General features: G+C 40.0%; 1 protein-coding gene across 1 annotated transcript in view; it reads right to left on the bottom strand.

The window, feature by feature from the left end:
* The window catches only part of LOC134653701 (cilia- and flagella-associated protein 61-like), a 33,374-nt gene extending 19,967 nt beyond the window's left edge, over positions 1-13,407 (bottom strand). The window contains exons 1-12 of the mRNA XM_063509094.1: positions 13,274-13,407; positions 11,724-11,858; positions 11,109-11,269; positions 10,429-10,573; positions 9,425-9,560; positions 8,977-9,125; positions 7,955-8,068; positions 7,497-7,587; positions 6,178-6,353; positions 4,935-5,023; positions 2,818-2,929; positions 2,235-2,346 (exon numbers count right to left, since the gene is read on the bottom strand). Coding sequence (XP_063365164.1) covers positions 2,235-2,346; positions 2,818-2,929; positions 4,935-5,023; positions 6,178-6,353; positions 7,497-7,587; positions 7,955-8,068; positions 8,977-9,125; positions 9,425-9,560; positions 10,429-10,573; positions 11,109-11,269; positions 11,724-11,858; positions 13,274-13,407 — 1,554 coding nt within the window. The remainder of the gene's footprint in view (positions 1-2,234; positions 2,347-2,817; positions 2,930-4,934; positions 5,024-6,177; positions 6,354-7,496; positions 7,588-7,954; positions 8,069-8,976; positions 9,126-9,424; positions 9,561-10,428; positions 10,574-11,108; positions 11,270-11,723; positions 11,859-13,273) is intronic.
* Between the last annotated feature and the right edge of the window lie 2,058 nt (positions 13,408-15,465).

The following is a 15,465-nucleotide window of genomic DNA, read 5'->3' as shown; positions in this document are numbered from 1 at the left end:
TGAAAAAAAAACTAACTGTTTTTTGTTTAAAAAAAAAATACGGCGATTTCTTTGCGATGCTGTTGAGTACGTTAGCGAAAATGGAGAAAATTGAACTGCGCGCCGTTATTAAATACTTGTGTTTGAAAAATTTTTCTACGGACCAAGTCAATTTAGATTTACGGGACACTTTAAGGTCTAATGCTCCTCCGTATTCGACAGTTACACGTTGGTGCGCCGAATTTAGACGTGGAAGAACATCGACCATGGATGACCCCCGCTCCGGACGCCCTACTACAGCAGTAACTGAAGAAATTGTGAAAAAAGTCGAAAACTTAGTTTTGGCGGATCGTCGTGTCACGGTTCGTTTTATTGCTGAAAATGTAAAGATTTCAACGGGGAGCGTGCATAATATTTTACATGAACGCTTGGGTATGAAAAAGGTATCAGCGCGTTGGGTACCCAGAATGCTTACTGACACGCAAAAACAAACTAGAGTCGAGATTTGTCAAGAAGCTTTGGACCTGATACAGCAAGACCGGGAACTTTTTTTGGCGCGATTTATAACAATGGACGAAACATGGCTCCATCATTACGACCCTGAAACGAAACTGCAGTCTATGACATGGAAAAGGCCATCATCTCCAACTCCGAAGAAATTCAAGGTGGGCCCATCTGCCGATAAGGTCATGGGCTCTGTTTTTTGGGATGGTAAAGGGGTCGTAGTGATTGAGTATCTCGAGCATGGAGCCACTATTATGGGCTCTTTATATGCTAAACAAATAGCAACATTGCGCAATGAGATCCGTGAAAAACGGCGAGGTAAACTCTCGAAAATTGTGTTGTTCCATCAGGACAATGCACCGGCACACAAGTCCGCCGTTGCAATGGCTGCAATACGTGATGCTGGGTTCGATATCCTTAAGCATCCTCCGTATTCACCAGACCTCGCCCCTAGTGATTTCTACCTATTTCCGAGATTGAAGAAATACCTAAGAGGCAAGAAATTTGAAGACGACGACGCGGTAGTCGCTGCAGTACAAGATTTTTTAAGTACTCAAGATAAAACCTTTTTTAGAAATGGAATATTAACTTTAGAAAATAGATATACTAAGTGTATTATGCTAAAAGGTGACTATGTCGAAAAATAAAATAACATTTAATAAAAGTTGTATATAACATACTCATTCTCACTTTTTATTGAACGCCCCTCGTACGTCATAAATCGCCTAAATACGGAACCCTTCATGGGCGAGTCCGACTCGCACTTGGCCGCTTTTTTCTATTTTTGTGTGAAAATCTTAATGCGGTTCACAGAATACATCTACTTACCAAGTTTCAACAGTATAGTTCTTATAGTTTCGGAGAAAAGTGGCTGTGACATACGGACGGACAGACAGACGGACAGACAGACAGACAGACAGACAGACATGACGAATCTATAAGGGTTCCGTTTTTTGCCATTTGGCTACGGAACCCTAAAAAGGATAAGTAGATACACTTTTTCCTTGTCACATTTAATAATTGAGTAGTAGGTAGGTATGTCATTAACATATTTTTCTTTTTTTATAAATTTAGGATAGTATTTCCTCATTGTGCATACTTATTGTAATCATGTATTGAATGTTGCCTGTAGGTATAGTGTGCCTTATAAATAAAATATAAAATAAAATCAAAACCCTTGGCAAAAAATATTATAATGACCACTTCATGGAGTTATGGCGACGTCTATACTTTTTAGCCAAATTGAGGCTAGTGATTCCCTTGTACCGTGTATCGTACCTATGATTGAGAATGGAAAACTTTAGGTACAGTCACCCGCAATATATGGTACTCTTTGAAGACCGCAAAAATATGTGACACACTCTTATGGCTCTACAAATAAGATTGTTTCAGATATTTTTAAGGCCTTCGTTGTGTAACATGTTATTGCAGGTGACTGTACCTACTCTAAATTAGTGTTTTTTTTAACCTTTCAGTGATAAGGAACAATTCAACAATATTTATTTTTTAAGAGGGATCATGAACTGTTTGGAATAAAATCAACCAAGGGCCGTTCTGTTTATAAATTCACGGATCACTCCAGGTGTTCCCAGAGACCACCGGTTGAGGACCACTGCCGGCCTAGCACATGATTGGCGCGACAGTATCTCGCCGCGATATAGATTGGGTAGTCTATATCGCGGGCGAGATACTTTCGCGCCTATCATGTGCTAGGACTAGAGCTCTAAATTATAAACCTACTCTGATTATACCGTAAAATGTTCAAGGAGAGGAAACGCCGGTTGGTTGGACGGGAGACACAACACACAATAATCTCTGTCGGGAAACATCTCGAACGCTGTCTCCAGAATGTCGTAGCCATATCTGAAAGCGAACTGTTTTCTATAGAATTGATAAAAATACAGATACTTTAGGGCCACTTGCACCATTATTCACTAACCTGGGATTAACCGGTTAAACCTGGAATTACCGTGGTTACCAGTACAATTTGACACTTGGATAACGGTTTAACCGGTTAACTCCGTGTTACTGGGATGGTGAAAATGGCGCTAATAAAGTAGATACCTAGATACATTTAATTGTTTTATAGTCGTCACGTAATCATATTTACGGAAATCTATAGAAAATACAAGAACAAACATATGTTTAGTTTTATCCTTACCTTTCTAGAAAATAAATGGTATAGGACATATATATTAGGTACATACATAATTTGGTAATCATAGTTAATAAGTATAACATTAAAAAATATACCTACGTTATCAGCCAAGATACCAAAATTAAACCCCGGTTATATAAAAAAAAATATATACCTATTATGCATTTTAAACTTACCTTTCGTCGTAATCTTGATGCATCGCAAACAGTTCTAACAGAAAAGCGTTCGGGGTTCCCGGGTAGCGTACGATTTCAAACGCAGGACCAAAAAGAACTTTGTCGGCTGATACTGAAATTCACATAAAATATAAAAAAAACAACGGGTTGCACTCCGGGAGTGCCGGCAGAAGTGAAAACACAATGACTAGTGGAAAATGCACTATGTATAATTGAGGTTAACGCCATCTAGCGTTAGCGTTAATTACTTGAAACCCCTAAGCACATCACTGTTAGTACTCGAGTTATATTAATACCAGTTAGAGCGAAACTCACTAGATGGCATTTAAATCAATAAATAAAAACTCAATGACATTACATGTACCTAACAGTTTTTCATGTAATGTCATTTGAGTTTTTCTTTATTGATTTAAATGTCATCTAAATGAGTGGCCATCTAAATCTTACGGTCACGTGATCGTCTTACGCTGTCTCGAGTTTAACATTTTTTCCCTACCTCAAAAAGTGCACAGCGCCGCTAAAGAAGTTTTCACTTCAAAAAACATTTATAATTCAAGGTTTTTTTGCTGACCGTACTTTTCAATAATCAAAAATCAACAATCAAAATTAAACCCCGATCCGAAGTTACGTCATCAACCTTTAAACGAGCAATTCTTGCATATATATTTATTTATTTATATATTTCATTGATCTGGGAAACGGCTCTAATGATTTCGATGAAATTTGCTAGGGGTTTTCGGGGAAGAAAAATCGATCTAGCTAGGTCTTATCTCTGGGAAAACGCGCATTTTTGAGTTTTTATATGTTTTCCAAGCAAAGCTCGGTCTCCCAGATATTTACAGTTACGAGTATATATCTGGGGGCACGGCAGTGCCCCCGCCAAGTCGAGCGTGAAGCAAACACTGCCGTACCATCCTTTACTGGAACCATTTCGCCGCATTTTCAGGCCCCTATTTGAGAACCTCTGGATAAGACCAGAACGCAGAAATTTTCGTCATCCAGTAAGCTATAATCACATACTTAAAATCCAAAATTTCCTGTCTGTAGGTCATTTAGTTCCGAAGTTAAGCGAAAGCAAAGTTTCGCATTTATGACACTCATTCATTCACTCATGATCATCAGAATAGAATTAGTACTTCCCATAAACTCAGAGAGCTGAAATTTGGTACAGAGTTAGGGTTTAATGGCCACATAAAGGGTAAACCTAAAAATATTGAAATATCAGTCACGTTTTAAAGATCTAAGAACTGCATAAGTAAGTTTGTAATCCCATATAAATATATGATATTACAAAGTTACTGTTGCAGTTCCTACAAATAGTAGGTAAAGTAAAGGTACACTACGATGTACGATGTGAGTATGAATGAAGATATGTTTAGTTATGATAATGTGTATACATAGTATGGGTATGAGTACCCGAAAAGAAGGACTGCCTACAAAAAGAGATGAGATCCCATCAAAAACATTACATGTAAAAAGGTGCAAGTCTCGCAACGCTTTTACTACAAAAAAGTTTTGAGATGTAATGTGAAACCAAGTCGGTTATTTTAATCAGTGCCAGGGGGTGTTAAAACCGTATCAATAAGATATCTTTAATTTGTAATACATATAATGACTTGGTAATCGCACATAATGCTTTACTCGTACCGTACTCGTAAATATGTGTAATTAGCGCTAGCGTTATGTTCAATTAGAATTATTTTTAATAGGTGACGATGATCCTTTTGTCATTATGCAGCCGTGCGATGGCCAAGTCATTATACGTATTACAAATTAAAGATATCTTATTGATACGGTTTTAACACCCCCTGGCACTGATTAAAATAACCGACTTGGTTTCACATTACATCTCAAAACTTTTTTGTAGTAAAAGCGTTGCAAGACTTGCACCTTTTTACATGTAATGTTTTTGATGGGATTATAATTTACAAGTTCGATCTCTCTCTATCTCTCATTTCTTCTCTTACTAAATTTTTTGTGTTCCGCACAAAACTTTGTTCGCGGAACACTTATGGGATCACTTCGGTCTTGCAAATCAGTTAAATGCGTTTTTTTAAGCGCTAAGATCAACATTATGGAGAAAATAATACATACATTATTTTATAATACATACTTACCTTGTTTCGGATTATTCATATTATTTTCAAGATCTTGAGTGGCCAACGTGTCCTTGGTGGTGACTTGGAGGGTCTTATCCGACTTCAGCCTATGTGACAAATAAATCGTTTGCTTGGCAAAGCTGTCAAAGATTTCTATAGATAGCGCCAGCATCGGTTTTAGTACCTAAGCTGTCTCTGTATATTATATTTTGTTCTATGGGATTTGGCTTCAAGGGCTAGCATCCAGGCCATAATATTAAAAAAAACCGGACATGTGCGAGTCGGACTCGCCCACAAAATCCGTACAAAATTCTACGCAAGTATACGAAAGTGACGCGTGACAAGTGATAAAAATGCGACCATGATACTGCCTCTGGAGGTACCTTTTAAAATAGTAATACATATTTATTAGATTCAAATATACCCTCGCCTTTTCTAAGGAAAGATAAGGATCATCTAGCTATAAGCCGATTCAGATAGTGGCACTGGTGGCTAACAGATAGGTAAGTACCTCTATCCACTACATATTATAAAACAAAGTCGCTTCCCGCTGTCTGTCTGTAGTGTCTGTGTGTATGCTTAGATCTTTAAAACTACGCAACGGATTTCGATGCGGTTTTTTTAAATATATATAATAGAGTGATTCAAGAAGGTTTATGTATAATTTGTTAACCCCTGCGAAGCCGGGGCGGGTCGCTACATACAATTTGTTATTTACTCGAAGACTATATTGACTTCGACGGAGAGCGGCCTAGGTATCCGCATCAATTCATTGCTGATGTTGACATGTCGTATTCAGAATAGTGGCACTGGTGGCTAACAGGTAGTGTCATATATATTGACATAGATATCTAGGGACTGGCTTTACGGGCAATAATAATGAGGCATGACAGGGGCCAGTACAGTGGTGTGAAATCGCTACAACGCGATTGGTTGATGAGTTCGCATCACGCGCGCGATTGGTTGACGAGTTCGCATTACGCGCGCTATTGCTTGCAACTAGTCGCGTTAGACTGCACGATTGGCTGGAATTCGTGGGTAGCACCGCTGAACTAGTACGATGTTTAGTGCCCCATTAGCCCGTCCTTAGATATTATATGTCAATGGTCATATAATTGAAGGGATGTTTACAAAAACAACATAACTGATGACTACACTGGTTGACACCTGAAACGATTAACAACGTTCTTAAAAAAGTGTCAACCGCTCTAACCAGTTGTGTTGTTTTTGTAAACATCCCTTCAATTTGTTAGGTATTTACTCGAAGACTATATTGAGTTCCACGGAGAGCGGCCTAGGTATCCGCATCAGTTCATTGCTGATGTTAACTATGTCGTATTCCACTAGGTCGTCGTCGTTATCCACCATCGGCAGCTCGAAGATCACCTCGTTAGAGTCAGATTGTGAAACCTCGCCGCTCAAGCCCCAGTTTAAGGTCTAAAGAAAACACATACGATATTAATTAAAGCCTGACCACTAATATATGATCATTGTCAAGAAGGCGTTGTTATTCTCATAGGGCAGCCATACTCTAAGTGTGTTCCCCGGAACCCTAGGGTTCCGCGACACCCCTGCAGGGGTTCCGCAAGAATTTAGAACACTACCTATGCTTTAGTCGCCTCGAAAAATTTTACTATGCCGCCACCGTATTGCAGGGTTCCATCAAGTATTTCGCTTTCCAAAAGGGTTCCGTCCAAAAAAAAGATTGAGAACCGCTGTCATAGGGTGACAGTTCAGTATAACATGAAAAAATTAGTTCCAGTGAAATTCCGCAACATGGCGCGTGATCATATACCTATTCCTGGTCAGGCTTTAAAAATATAGCTGGTCAACCAAATCTTGTCAGTAAAAAAAGGCGCGAAATTCAAATTTTCTATGGGACGATATCCCTTCGCGCCTACATTTTTCAAATTTGCCGCCTTTTTCTACTGTTAAGATCTGATTGACCAAGTATACTATAGTACTATTTGCTCTTCCGCACTCAATAGAAATTGAAGAAGTCATTTGAAAATCTGTTCACTACAGATACTTAAACAAACTTTTCGGACTTAAATATAGGTAGAGAACGTCTATCTAACTGTCTAACTTTGCACCGACATCAGACCAATGGGGGGCCGATTTTTGAATTTCAACCGATTTCGTTTATTTTGTTCAATAATATGTCCACACTGAAAACGAGTGGTCAATATCACTAAAGTCTATTTTTTTATTCGGAAGACTAAAATGACATTTCATAGTATGAACATCATGTGTCATTTCATACTATGAAATATCATTTTAGTCTATCGAATAAAAAAACAGACTTTAGATTCCCAATTTTTATCGCTCGTAACTTGAAAACATTGCATTTCCCCGGTTTATCCATGATTTAGATATTTATCAAATTACCAGTTGACTACAGTTAGACCAAGATAACTCTGCAGCGATTTTGATAGCCCCAGAGACTGTGCATGTATTATTATAAACGTCATAGGTAGGTACCTAATTTCATAGAAGTTCGACGTTTAAAATGACACTTGTACAGTCTGTGCTATCACAACCGCTGCACAGTTATCTTGGTCTAACTCTACCACCCTTTACCTTCTTCTGCTCCTGCTCCGCTGTCTCATAAGTGGGAACGGGATTTCCAGATTTCCTAAGAATCGAGTCATCTGGCTTGCTGATCCCCAAACTGAAGACACAAGGTTTGATGTCATCCAAAAGCATCGCCCACGCCACAGAATAAGTAATAGTATTATTATCATACAGAACGGACACGCACCGCCCCGCCCCGATTCGGATTACCTCGCCCGCGACAGGCCGCGACATGAATGTGTGCGTAAGTCGCTTTACTGAGAGCATGTCAGGATTCCGTCAGAAACTCAATGACGCGTCTACAGACGTGTCGCGCACACATATAAACGCAAATCATTTTTGATGTATGGCGTGTCCGCCCTGCGCCCACGCCCAGGAAGGCCCAGCCGGCCTAGCCAAGATGACGATCGCTTGCGCTTCGCCAACGAATTGCTTTGTGTCTCTCTATCACTCTTCCATATTACTGCGACAGTGACAGCCTCGACAGTATCGCCTTAGCCAAAGCCATGCAGTCGCGCAATGTCGTGGCCAGCGCGTAAGTGGACGTGTAGAATTCAGTCACATGCAGGATGCAGGACCTGTTAGCACTCACACCGCGAAGCAAGGAATTGGCTACTCAATTTAGATATACGAGTAAAATTATAATAATATATTTCTATATGGGTTAATAAAATTGTAAAGCTTTATTCAGGAATAAAGTCATACGATATAAATAATAACCACATGGTTTCGCCAAAACGATTTTGAATTTTTACTGTGTGTCCATTCCATTATGCATTGGCCTATAAATTCAAACAAATGTAATAGACTTTGTGCGGAAAGAGAAGAGTCGTGGAATGTATGGGGCCCAATACATACATGTTAGCCTATTTCATAGACCGACCAGATACTTAAAATATTAATATAACTAAGTATAGACAAAAAAAAACACCTATCAAACATTTTTTCCGATAAAAAATTGAGCTAGATGTATACACAATACGCCTATAGCGCAAAGAGTAGCCCCCTCATATACGTTTGCTAAGTTAATCTTTTGGACGCCAATGACCGATATATCCGCACCGTAGGTTCAACGCCAAAGGCCGATTAATCGGTCACAGATCACAGAGCAACATCGACCTACGTGCATATACATAAAGTTCAACTTCAGTTTTGACACTTCAATGATGTGGCGTCTGAGTGACAGTTTTGGTGTTTGACACGGCGTGGAAAAGGTTAAATCAGTTGATGATCTTCGTTTGTCCCTCTCTATGGCATAACGACAGATATGGACGAACGACGATCATCAACTCTGCGCTGTAGGCGTATTTAATTGTGTATATGTTATGGACAAAGTGATTAATGAGGGCATTATGTATAATGCCCGGGCATTTTTTTACGGAAACAATGTTTGATAGGTAGTGATTTTTTTAGCTGATTAAGTTAGCGGCCGTTTATGAATAACGCCATAGGTTGCTAATTTGACTAGACCGAACTATGGACTTACTTAAGTGAGGAAGAGTTGACGTATTGCACAACAGGCTTTCCCTCCAAATGACGGAGTCCCGCGAAAGGAGAGAGATCGAAGCTCTCCTCCAAAGACTCGTAGTCGATCATTGTGTTCAGAATCATCACTCCCACTGCCAATTCCTGACGCTGGAATACAAAAGCTTTGAGTGGAAAATTATATACTTGTAAGTAGGTAAGTTAAGTAGGTCAAACATCATCAAACATCAACATTTATTCAGCAAATAGGCCACAAGGGCACCTATTACACGTCAACATGGAATACATTTATACAAGCAAAAAAAAAAGAAACACATATTAGGTATAGCAGTAAATAGTCTTTGGAAAACGATTTATTGAGGTGATACCTATACGCTTGTTTGCCAATTGCCATTGCCATTCTCAGTTTGTTTTAATTTAATTTAATTATTTAAATATAGAAGTCTCACCTCTCCAACCAAGAGAACCCGTTCAGATTCTGGATGCCGCGATATCAATTCGCTGATATAGAACTCGCCGTACATTTCCCGTAACCGCTTGGAATGCTGGTCGATTATTGGAACCAAATCGTCGTTGTCCTCCTCGCTGTAGTACAAACAGTGGTAAGTAGATGGGCATTGTAGGGACGTCGAGTTTTATTAAAAGTATAGGTACCTATAAAAAGTAAAAGTAAAAATTATTTATTAACCAAGAAGAAGTAAGTATACTTGGTCAACCAGATATTAACAGTAGAAAAAGGCGGCAAATTTGAAAAATGTAGGCGCGAAGGGATATCGTCCCATAGAAAATATGAATTTCGCGCCTTTTTTTACTGACAAGATTTGGTTGACCAGCTATAGTTAAGTTAGGAGGTAAGTCGTTAAATATATTTAAGTCTGGACATTATAAGGAGAAAGACGGAGAAGGACGTCGAGTTTTATTAACCTTTTAACCGCCAGCAATTTTTGATCGAGCGTGCTCGTGTCGCCACCGACAGTAATTGTACCACGCAGAGTAAGGTTGGCATAGTTACTGGAGTTATAAATGTGCTGTAAAAACCAAATCAGATCTTTGTCTTATTTATCAGACTGTGGCGAGATGAGCTGGATATGTAATGTCTTATATATCAGACTCTGGCGGTTAAAGGGTTAAAGATACATAATGGGTTTTGAGTTCAATGCAATGAAGTGATCGGGAGCTTGGGGTCCTTTTCCAACTCGAAGTCTTTGTAAAGGATAAATGGAACGTAAGGTATGATCCTTCATATTCTGGGCCTTGGATTGGACACATATCCCCACTCTGCGACGTCGAAACGAACCACTCTATGATAATGTTATTGACATACGGGCAAAGCGGTGTCCTCGATGAAGCTCATCTCGCTGGCTGCCTAATAGTCCGTCCACCCCCACACAGAATTGGGCTCCGAGTAGCTAAATATGCATGCAAATAATGAGAGAGAGAGAAAGAGACTAACACCGCCCTTCGCACCCTGAGCTTCCGGCACACTTCTGAACGCACAGCCAACGAGAGCGATGGGATTAGATCGGGTGGCAAACCGCGCTCCACGGCAGATATCCGTCGAAAAGAACCCTCGCAGCGACTTTGTCCTGGCATTAGTACTGAAATACAAGCACACAGTGTAGTAAACGCCTTTCCGAGCCTAGTTTAACTTGATGTGATTCACTTACTTGCAAACAAAACTCACTAACCAACCGAACCAGGCATGGTAATTCAGTGGTAATTCACTAGTTTAATAAGGCCAAATGGCAGTGCGTTTTCACACTATGTAGGTAACAGAAATCGTTCGAAGATGTTGGACTCATTAGGCTAGTCAGCGCTTCAGTAGCTTCGTTGTTGGTACATTCAGCAGCAATAGTTGCTAAGCGGGCGAGGTAAAATGACCTTGACGCGATTTTATTGGTAAGAGAATACGAGCGCGTCAAGGTAATTTTGAACACCTCGCCCGCTTAGCAACTTCTGCTGCTGACTGTACATACTTACAGTCCAAGCCCACTCCAAGTTTCTGTCATTAGCGCCGTGCTACAATCACTAAGGCATGGGGCTCTCTTAAGATCCTCTTCATACCTAGTCTAAAATTCAACCCCGGAAAAAAGTTCCAACCACGTCACCCTCCGACTACACACGAAGACTTACTTGGATATTTAGGCATGCACTTGATGAAAGCAACGTTCATCAGGTAGGAGTCGTGCATGAACAAACTTTTCAGCAGGCTGTCGACTACTTCGCGTCCGTAGGGCTTGCTCCAACAAAGGAGATGGAGGAAAAGGCTATTCCGAGCAGTCATTTCTATAGTTCTGGAAATATACGTTGTTTTGGACTCATGGATTTTAACATGTCGCGTGAGTGACTAAAAATACGTGAGTCTAACCGTAAAATTATTTTTAATGTTTTACTTATTACAGCTTGATTCACAAAAATATTCGACTAGGGTGACTGCTATAAGTTATTGGCCACTACATATATAGGCCTAGTAATTGGCCTTCCCTAACAAATCCAGAAAGAAACAAGCCAATTGAAACCTTATTGTTAAAAGTGGCCAATTAGGTACTATGTAGTAGTAGCCAATATCAATAACTCTATAGTTACAGCTGCTATCAGTTAGCCTAAATAAAAAACAAAATGTACACGTTACTCCTTTAGGAAGTAATATACATATATACTCCCTGTAATAGGTAGGTACGCCTGTAAAAACTTACTCTCTACTTATGAATAAATGAGATGAAAACGTGATGAAAAAGATTTACCTACTTGTATTTAGTCCAGACATAGTGTTCCCACGCAGATGGATGGACTGAGGGCAATAAAGGATGGTCTTTTGCGGCCAGAAACCCGACGATTACGTTTTTATCGTTGAGTTGAACAATGGATAGCGTGCAGGACTCTCTGAAATAAGTAAGTAACATGAGTTACAAATAACAGTTTACCGAAAATGAGTTACGAAAAGGCACAAGAGTACCTACCTATACCTACCATGTCAGTATCCTGCGTGCCAGTAGGTATCTACCGGTCACTTTCTAACTGTATTTAAGTATTAATAATCTTTAATAGAAAAAAACCGACTTCTCTAACTTAGTACTTTAGTGCCTGGACCCACTTAACGGCGCTTATACTTTATTTGGTAATATGTATACATTTTATGGTAATCATAGTGGTTTGTTTAGTTTAGGTATCATAGTGGTTTTCCGGATCAAGGTCCGGGTCCGAGTCCGAGTACGGGTCCGAGTCCGAGTACGGGTCCGAGTCCGAGTACGGGTCCGAGTCCGGCCGAGGCGGGCCCAGTCCAACTCAAAATCGAAATTCAGAATCACAAAACGTGTAGGTACTATGCGTCGTTGAAGAGTTCTGTTCTGATCATCATCAGCAGTTCCGCTTCATCAAATGCCACAGTTTGTAATGTAAATGCTTGATTTTCTGATGAAAATATATAAAATTATATACGTATGCCTTTAAGATTTGAGGAGTTCCCTCAATTCCTCATGGATCCCATGTTCAGGACTTGAGATTGACATAAATGTGCCTAAAAACCTAACTTGCTTAACAAACATAACGAAAAGGACAAATCGCCAAATGCGAGCTATGCGTCGTTGAAGAGTTCCGTTATGATCATCATCAGCAGTTCCACTGCATCAAATGCGACAGTTTTTAATGAAAATACAAAAATCTCTATATGCATGCCTTTAAGATTTGAGGAGTTCCCTCGATTCCTCATGGATCCCATCATCAGAACTCGAGCTTGACAAAAATGTGGCTTAAAAACTTAACTTGCTTAACAAACATAACGAAGAGGACAAATCGTCAAACGTGTACTATGCGTCGTTGAAGAGTTCCGTTCTGATCATCATCAGCAGTTCCACTTCATCAAATGTCACTTTTTTAACTGTAAAAACACAAAAATCACTATATGTATGCCTTTAAGATTTGAGGAGTTCCCTCGATTCCTCATGGATCCCATCATCAGAACTGGGTTTTGACAAAAACGGGACCAATCTGTATGCATATACATACAATCAAAAAAAATTTTTCAAAATCGGTCCAGTAATGACGGAGATATGGAGTAACAAACATAAAAAAAAATAAAAAAAAACAACCGAATTGATAACCTCCTCCTTTTAGATTTGGAAGTCGGTTAAAAAGAGACTGGTAGTTGATCGCGCGCTCGAGTTAGCATCGCTATGCCCCAATTAACTATATACACAGTAGGACGCAGGGCAAGTGAACCACACCTGCCTACTTAGGTTAGAGAAGTTGCGAGTTCCACGCAACTCATAAATCCAGCAGAAGGAAGGTGAATTACTTACATAAGAACGATTATATCAAACACTTGACGTATGCGGAAATTCTTTGCCATAGATTCGTTGCAGAGCTCAAATATGTCCGAGGCGTCCTGCAGGGTAGCGAGCCGGAGCCTGCCAAGCATCGGAGTATGCATCATGTTCTCCATTTCCAAAAATCTACACCTCGGAATACCTAAGATTTTATGAATTGACAAGTACCTAATTAATAAGTCTTTGACATTCTAGTTTTTTTCTTATAAGAAGAGTAAGTACCAAAGAGTAAAGTAAGTAAGTACCTATATTAGCCGACAGACAGACATTGGCGTCAAATCACACCCTTCTTTTTGCGTCGGGGGTTAACCCATTCATGGCCACGAACCGCCGAGCGTACACAATACGCCAGGCCACCACACAAATCGTTTTTAGCTAAAACGCATGACTCAGCTTATGGGTCTCGAGCCTGGCGCGAACGGTAAATAAATCGCCGCTTATGAAGCCGGCCAGTTGGACAGCATTATGCAACATTTTTACTAACCACCGATTTTCTGTGCCTATCAAAAAAGAAACTAATTATTGCAGTTTGTAGGAGTGAATATTTTTACTTTCTACAAGCGTTTAATGTCTGACCAAGCTAAGTTGGTAGCAAATTTTATAGCCCAGCCTGTGCAAGTGTTAATTTAAACGTCATAATTTCATATAAGTATGACATTTAAATTACACTTAGGTACTCAGCCTGTGCTATCAAAATCGCTGCCAACTTAGCCTAGCCTGATTCTATTTAACTTGCCGTGTTTTTTGTTGTTGTTTTTTGGGGCAAATCTTTGGGGGGATGGGATGAATCACATCTTGAACTCTTGTGACAAATACCACATGAAAGATAATACCGCCGCCGCCGTTCGGATGCATTCCTTGTTTATTGTCCAAGTGTGTCCGATACGCTTACACCTGGTCGGTCATTATCTTTGTTTTGGTAAACGCCATTATATTAGTAACAATAGAGAACTTAAAATGTATTATAGTACTTACTTTCTAATCTGCCGTAGAAACCACGATGTTTGAAAAAACTTGTAAATATTGGTCACAAACTATTTGTTATACAATACTTTAAGGTCTCAGGGTGGATTTTAGAACAAAAACAATCAGAATACCTAACGAATCACAATAATTTTATTAATTTTTTAAAGGAATTTCACATGATCAAAGGAACAAATCAGTCAAATCACACATTTTATATTGCATAGCAAAAATAAAATAACAGCATGGAACGATATCAAAATAGCTCACACGACACGAACACGATGGCGGCCGAAGACAAAATGTCCCGAGCAACGGTTTGCACCGGTTTTTATACCCTATCTGGGGTGGGGTAGACTTGGTGTTGCCAACACGGCCTCTCCTGACTAGAGGTCGTCCACGACCTCTTGGGTAACATCGATGGAACCTGTGGTACCAGTAGATGGCTGAAGAATGAGTACTCGGCGCGCCGCGGGTTCAGATGGGCTGGTTCTGCAGTCCAGCGCGCTCGTCGTAAAAGGTTGAGGGGCAGCCGGTTCCGAGTAGCTTGTACGGGCTTCAGGTGCGAGGTCCGTCAGAGCGTCACCTGGACAATTATCAGTATCATCAGCTGGAATTAGAGAGAGCAGTTATTTTAACACACACACAATTACATGTTATTCCCATCACATCTCCCATGTACTTTATTTCAATGTTTTGTCAATAAATCTTTTACTATTTAACATGTGTTTTTCTTTTCTTTTAAAATCTCTTCTCACTCTATTAGGACTCGTAGTACGTAATATGCTCCAATCAAAAGCAACATATCAGAGCGCAGATAACGTGGCATGCTTGCATATAAGATTTAAATAAGGAAATAATACTGCCCTGTTACTGTTTTCCTTTAATTCCAAGCCAACTTCAGTAAGGTATCGCCAGTAGACTCCTTCAGAGCAGCATCCGCCGGGTATGGGACTTGATCTCAATGGCGGAATGCACAGGTTAACCGACGAACGGTTAAACTCGACCTACGAGTTAGACAGTGACGAACACATAGCCAGGTGACGAACACCTACACAGGACCTTTAGGCAAGACGATGACGTACATCAAGTCTTTACCCACCTGTGGCATGCCCAAACGCAATAACAAATGTATGCTTGTTCGGGTGTACTCCGACGAACGGATAAGCTCGACGTACGAACTAGACCAGCGACGAACGCAT

The sequence above is a fragment of the Cydia amplana genome, chromosome 13 (assembly GCF_948474715.1).
Source record: "Cydia amplana chromosome 13, ilCydAmpl1.1, whole genome shotgun sequence".
In the NCBI taxonomy this organism is placed as follows: Eukaryota; Metazoa; Arthropoda; class Insecta; order Lepidoptera; family Tortricidae; genus Cydia; species Cydia amplana.
The sequence above is the reverse complement of the archived record's forward strand: the minus strand, read 5'-3'. Positions and strand labels throughout refer to the sequence as shown.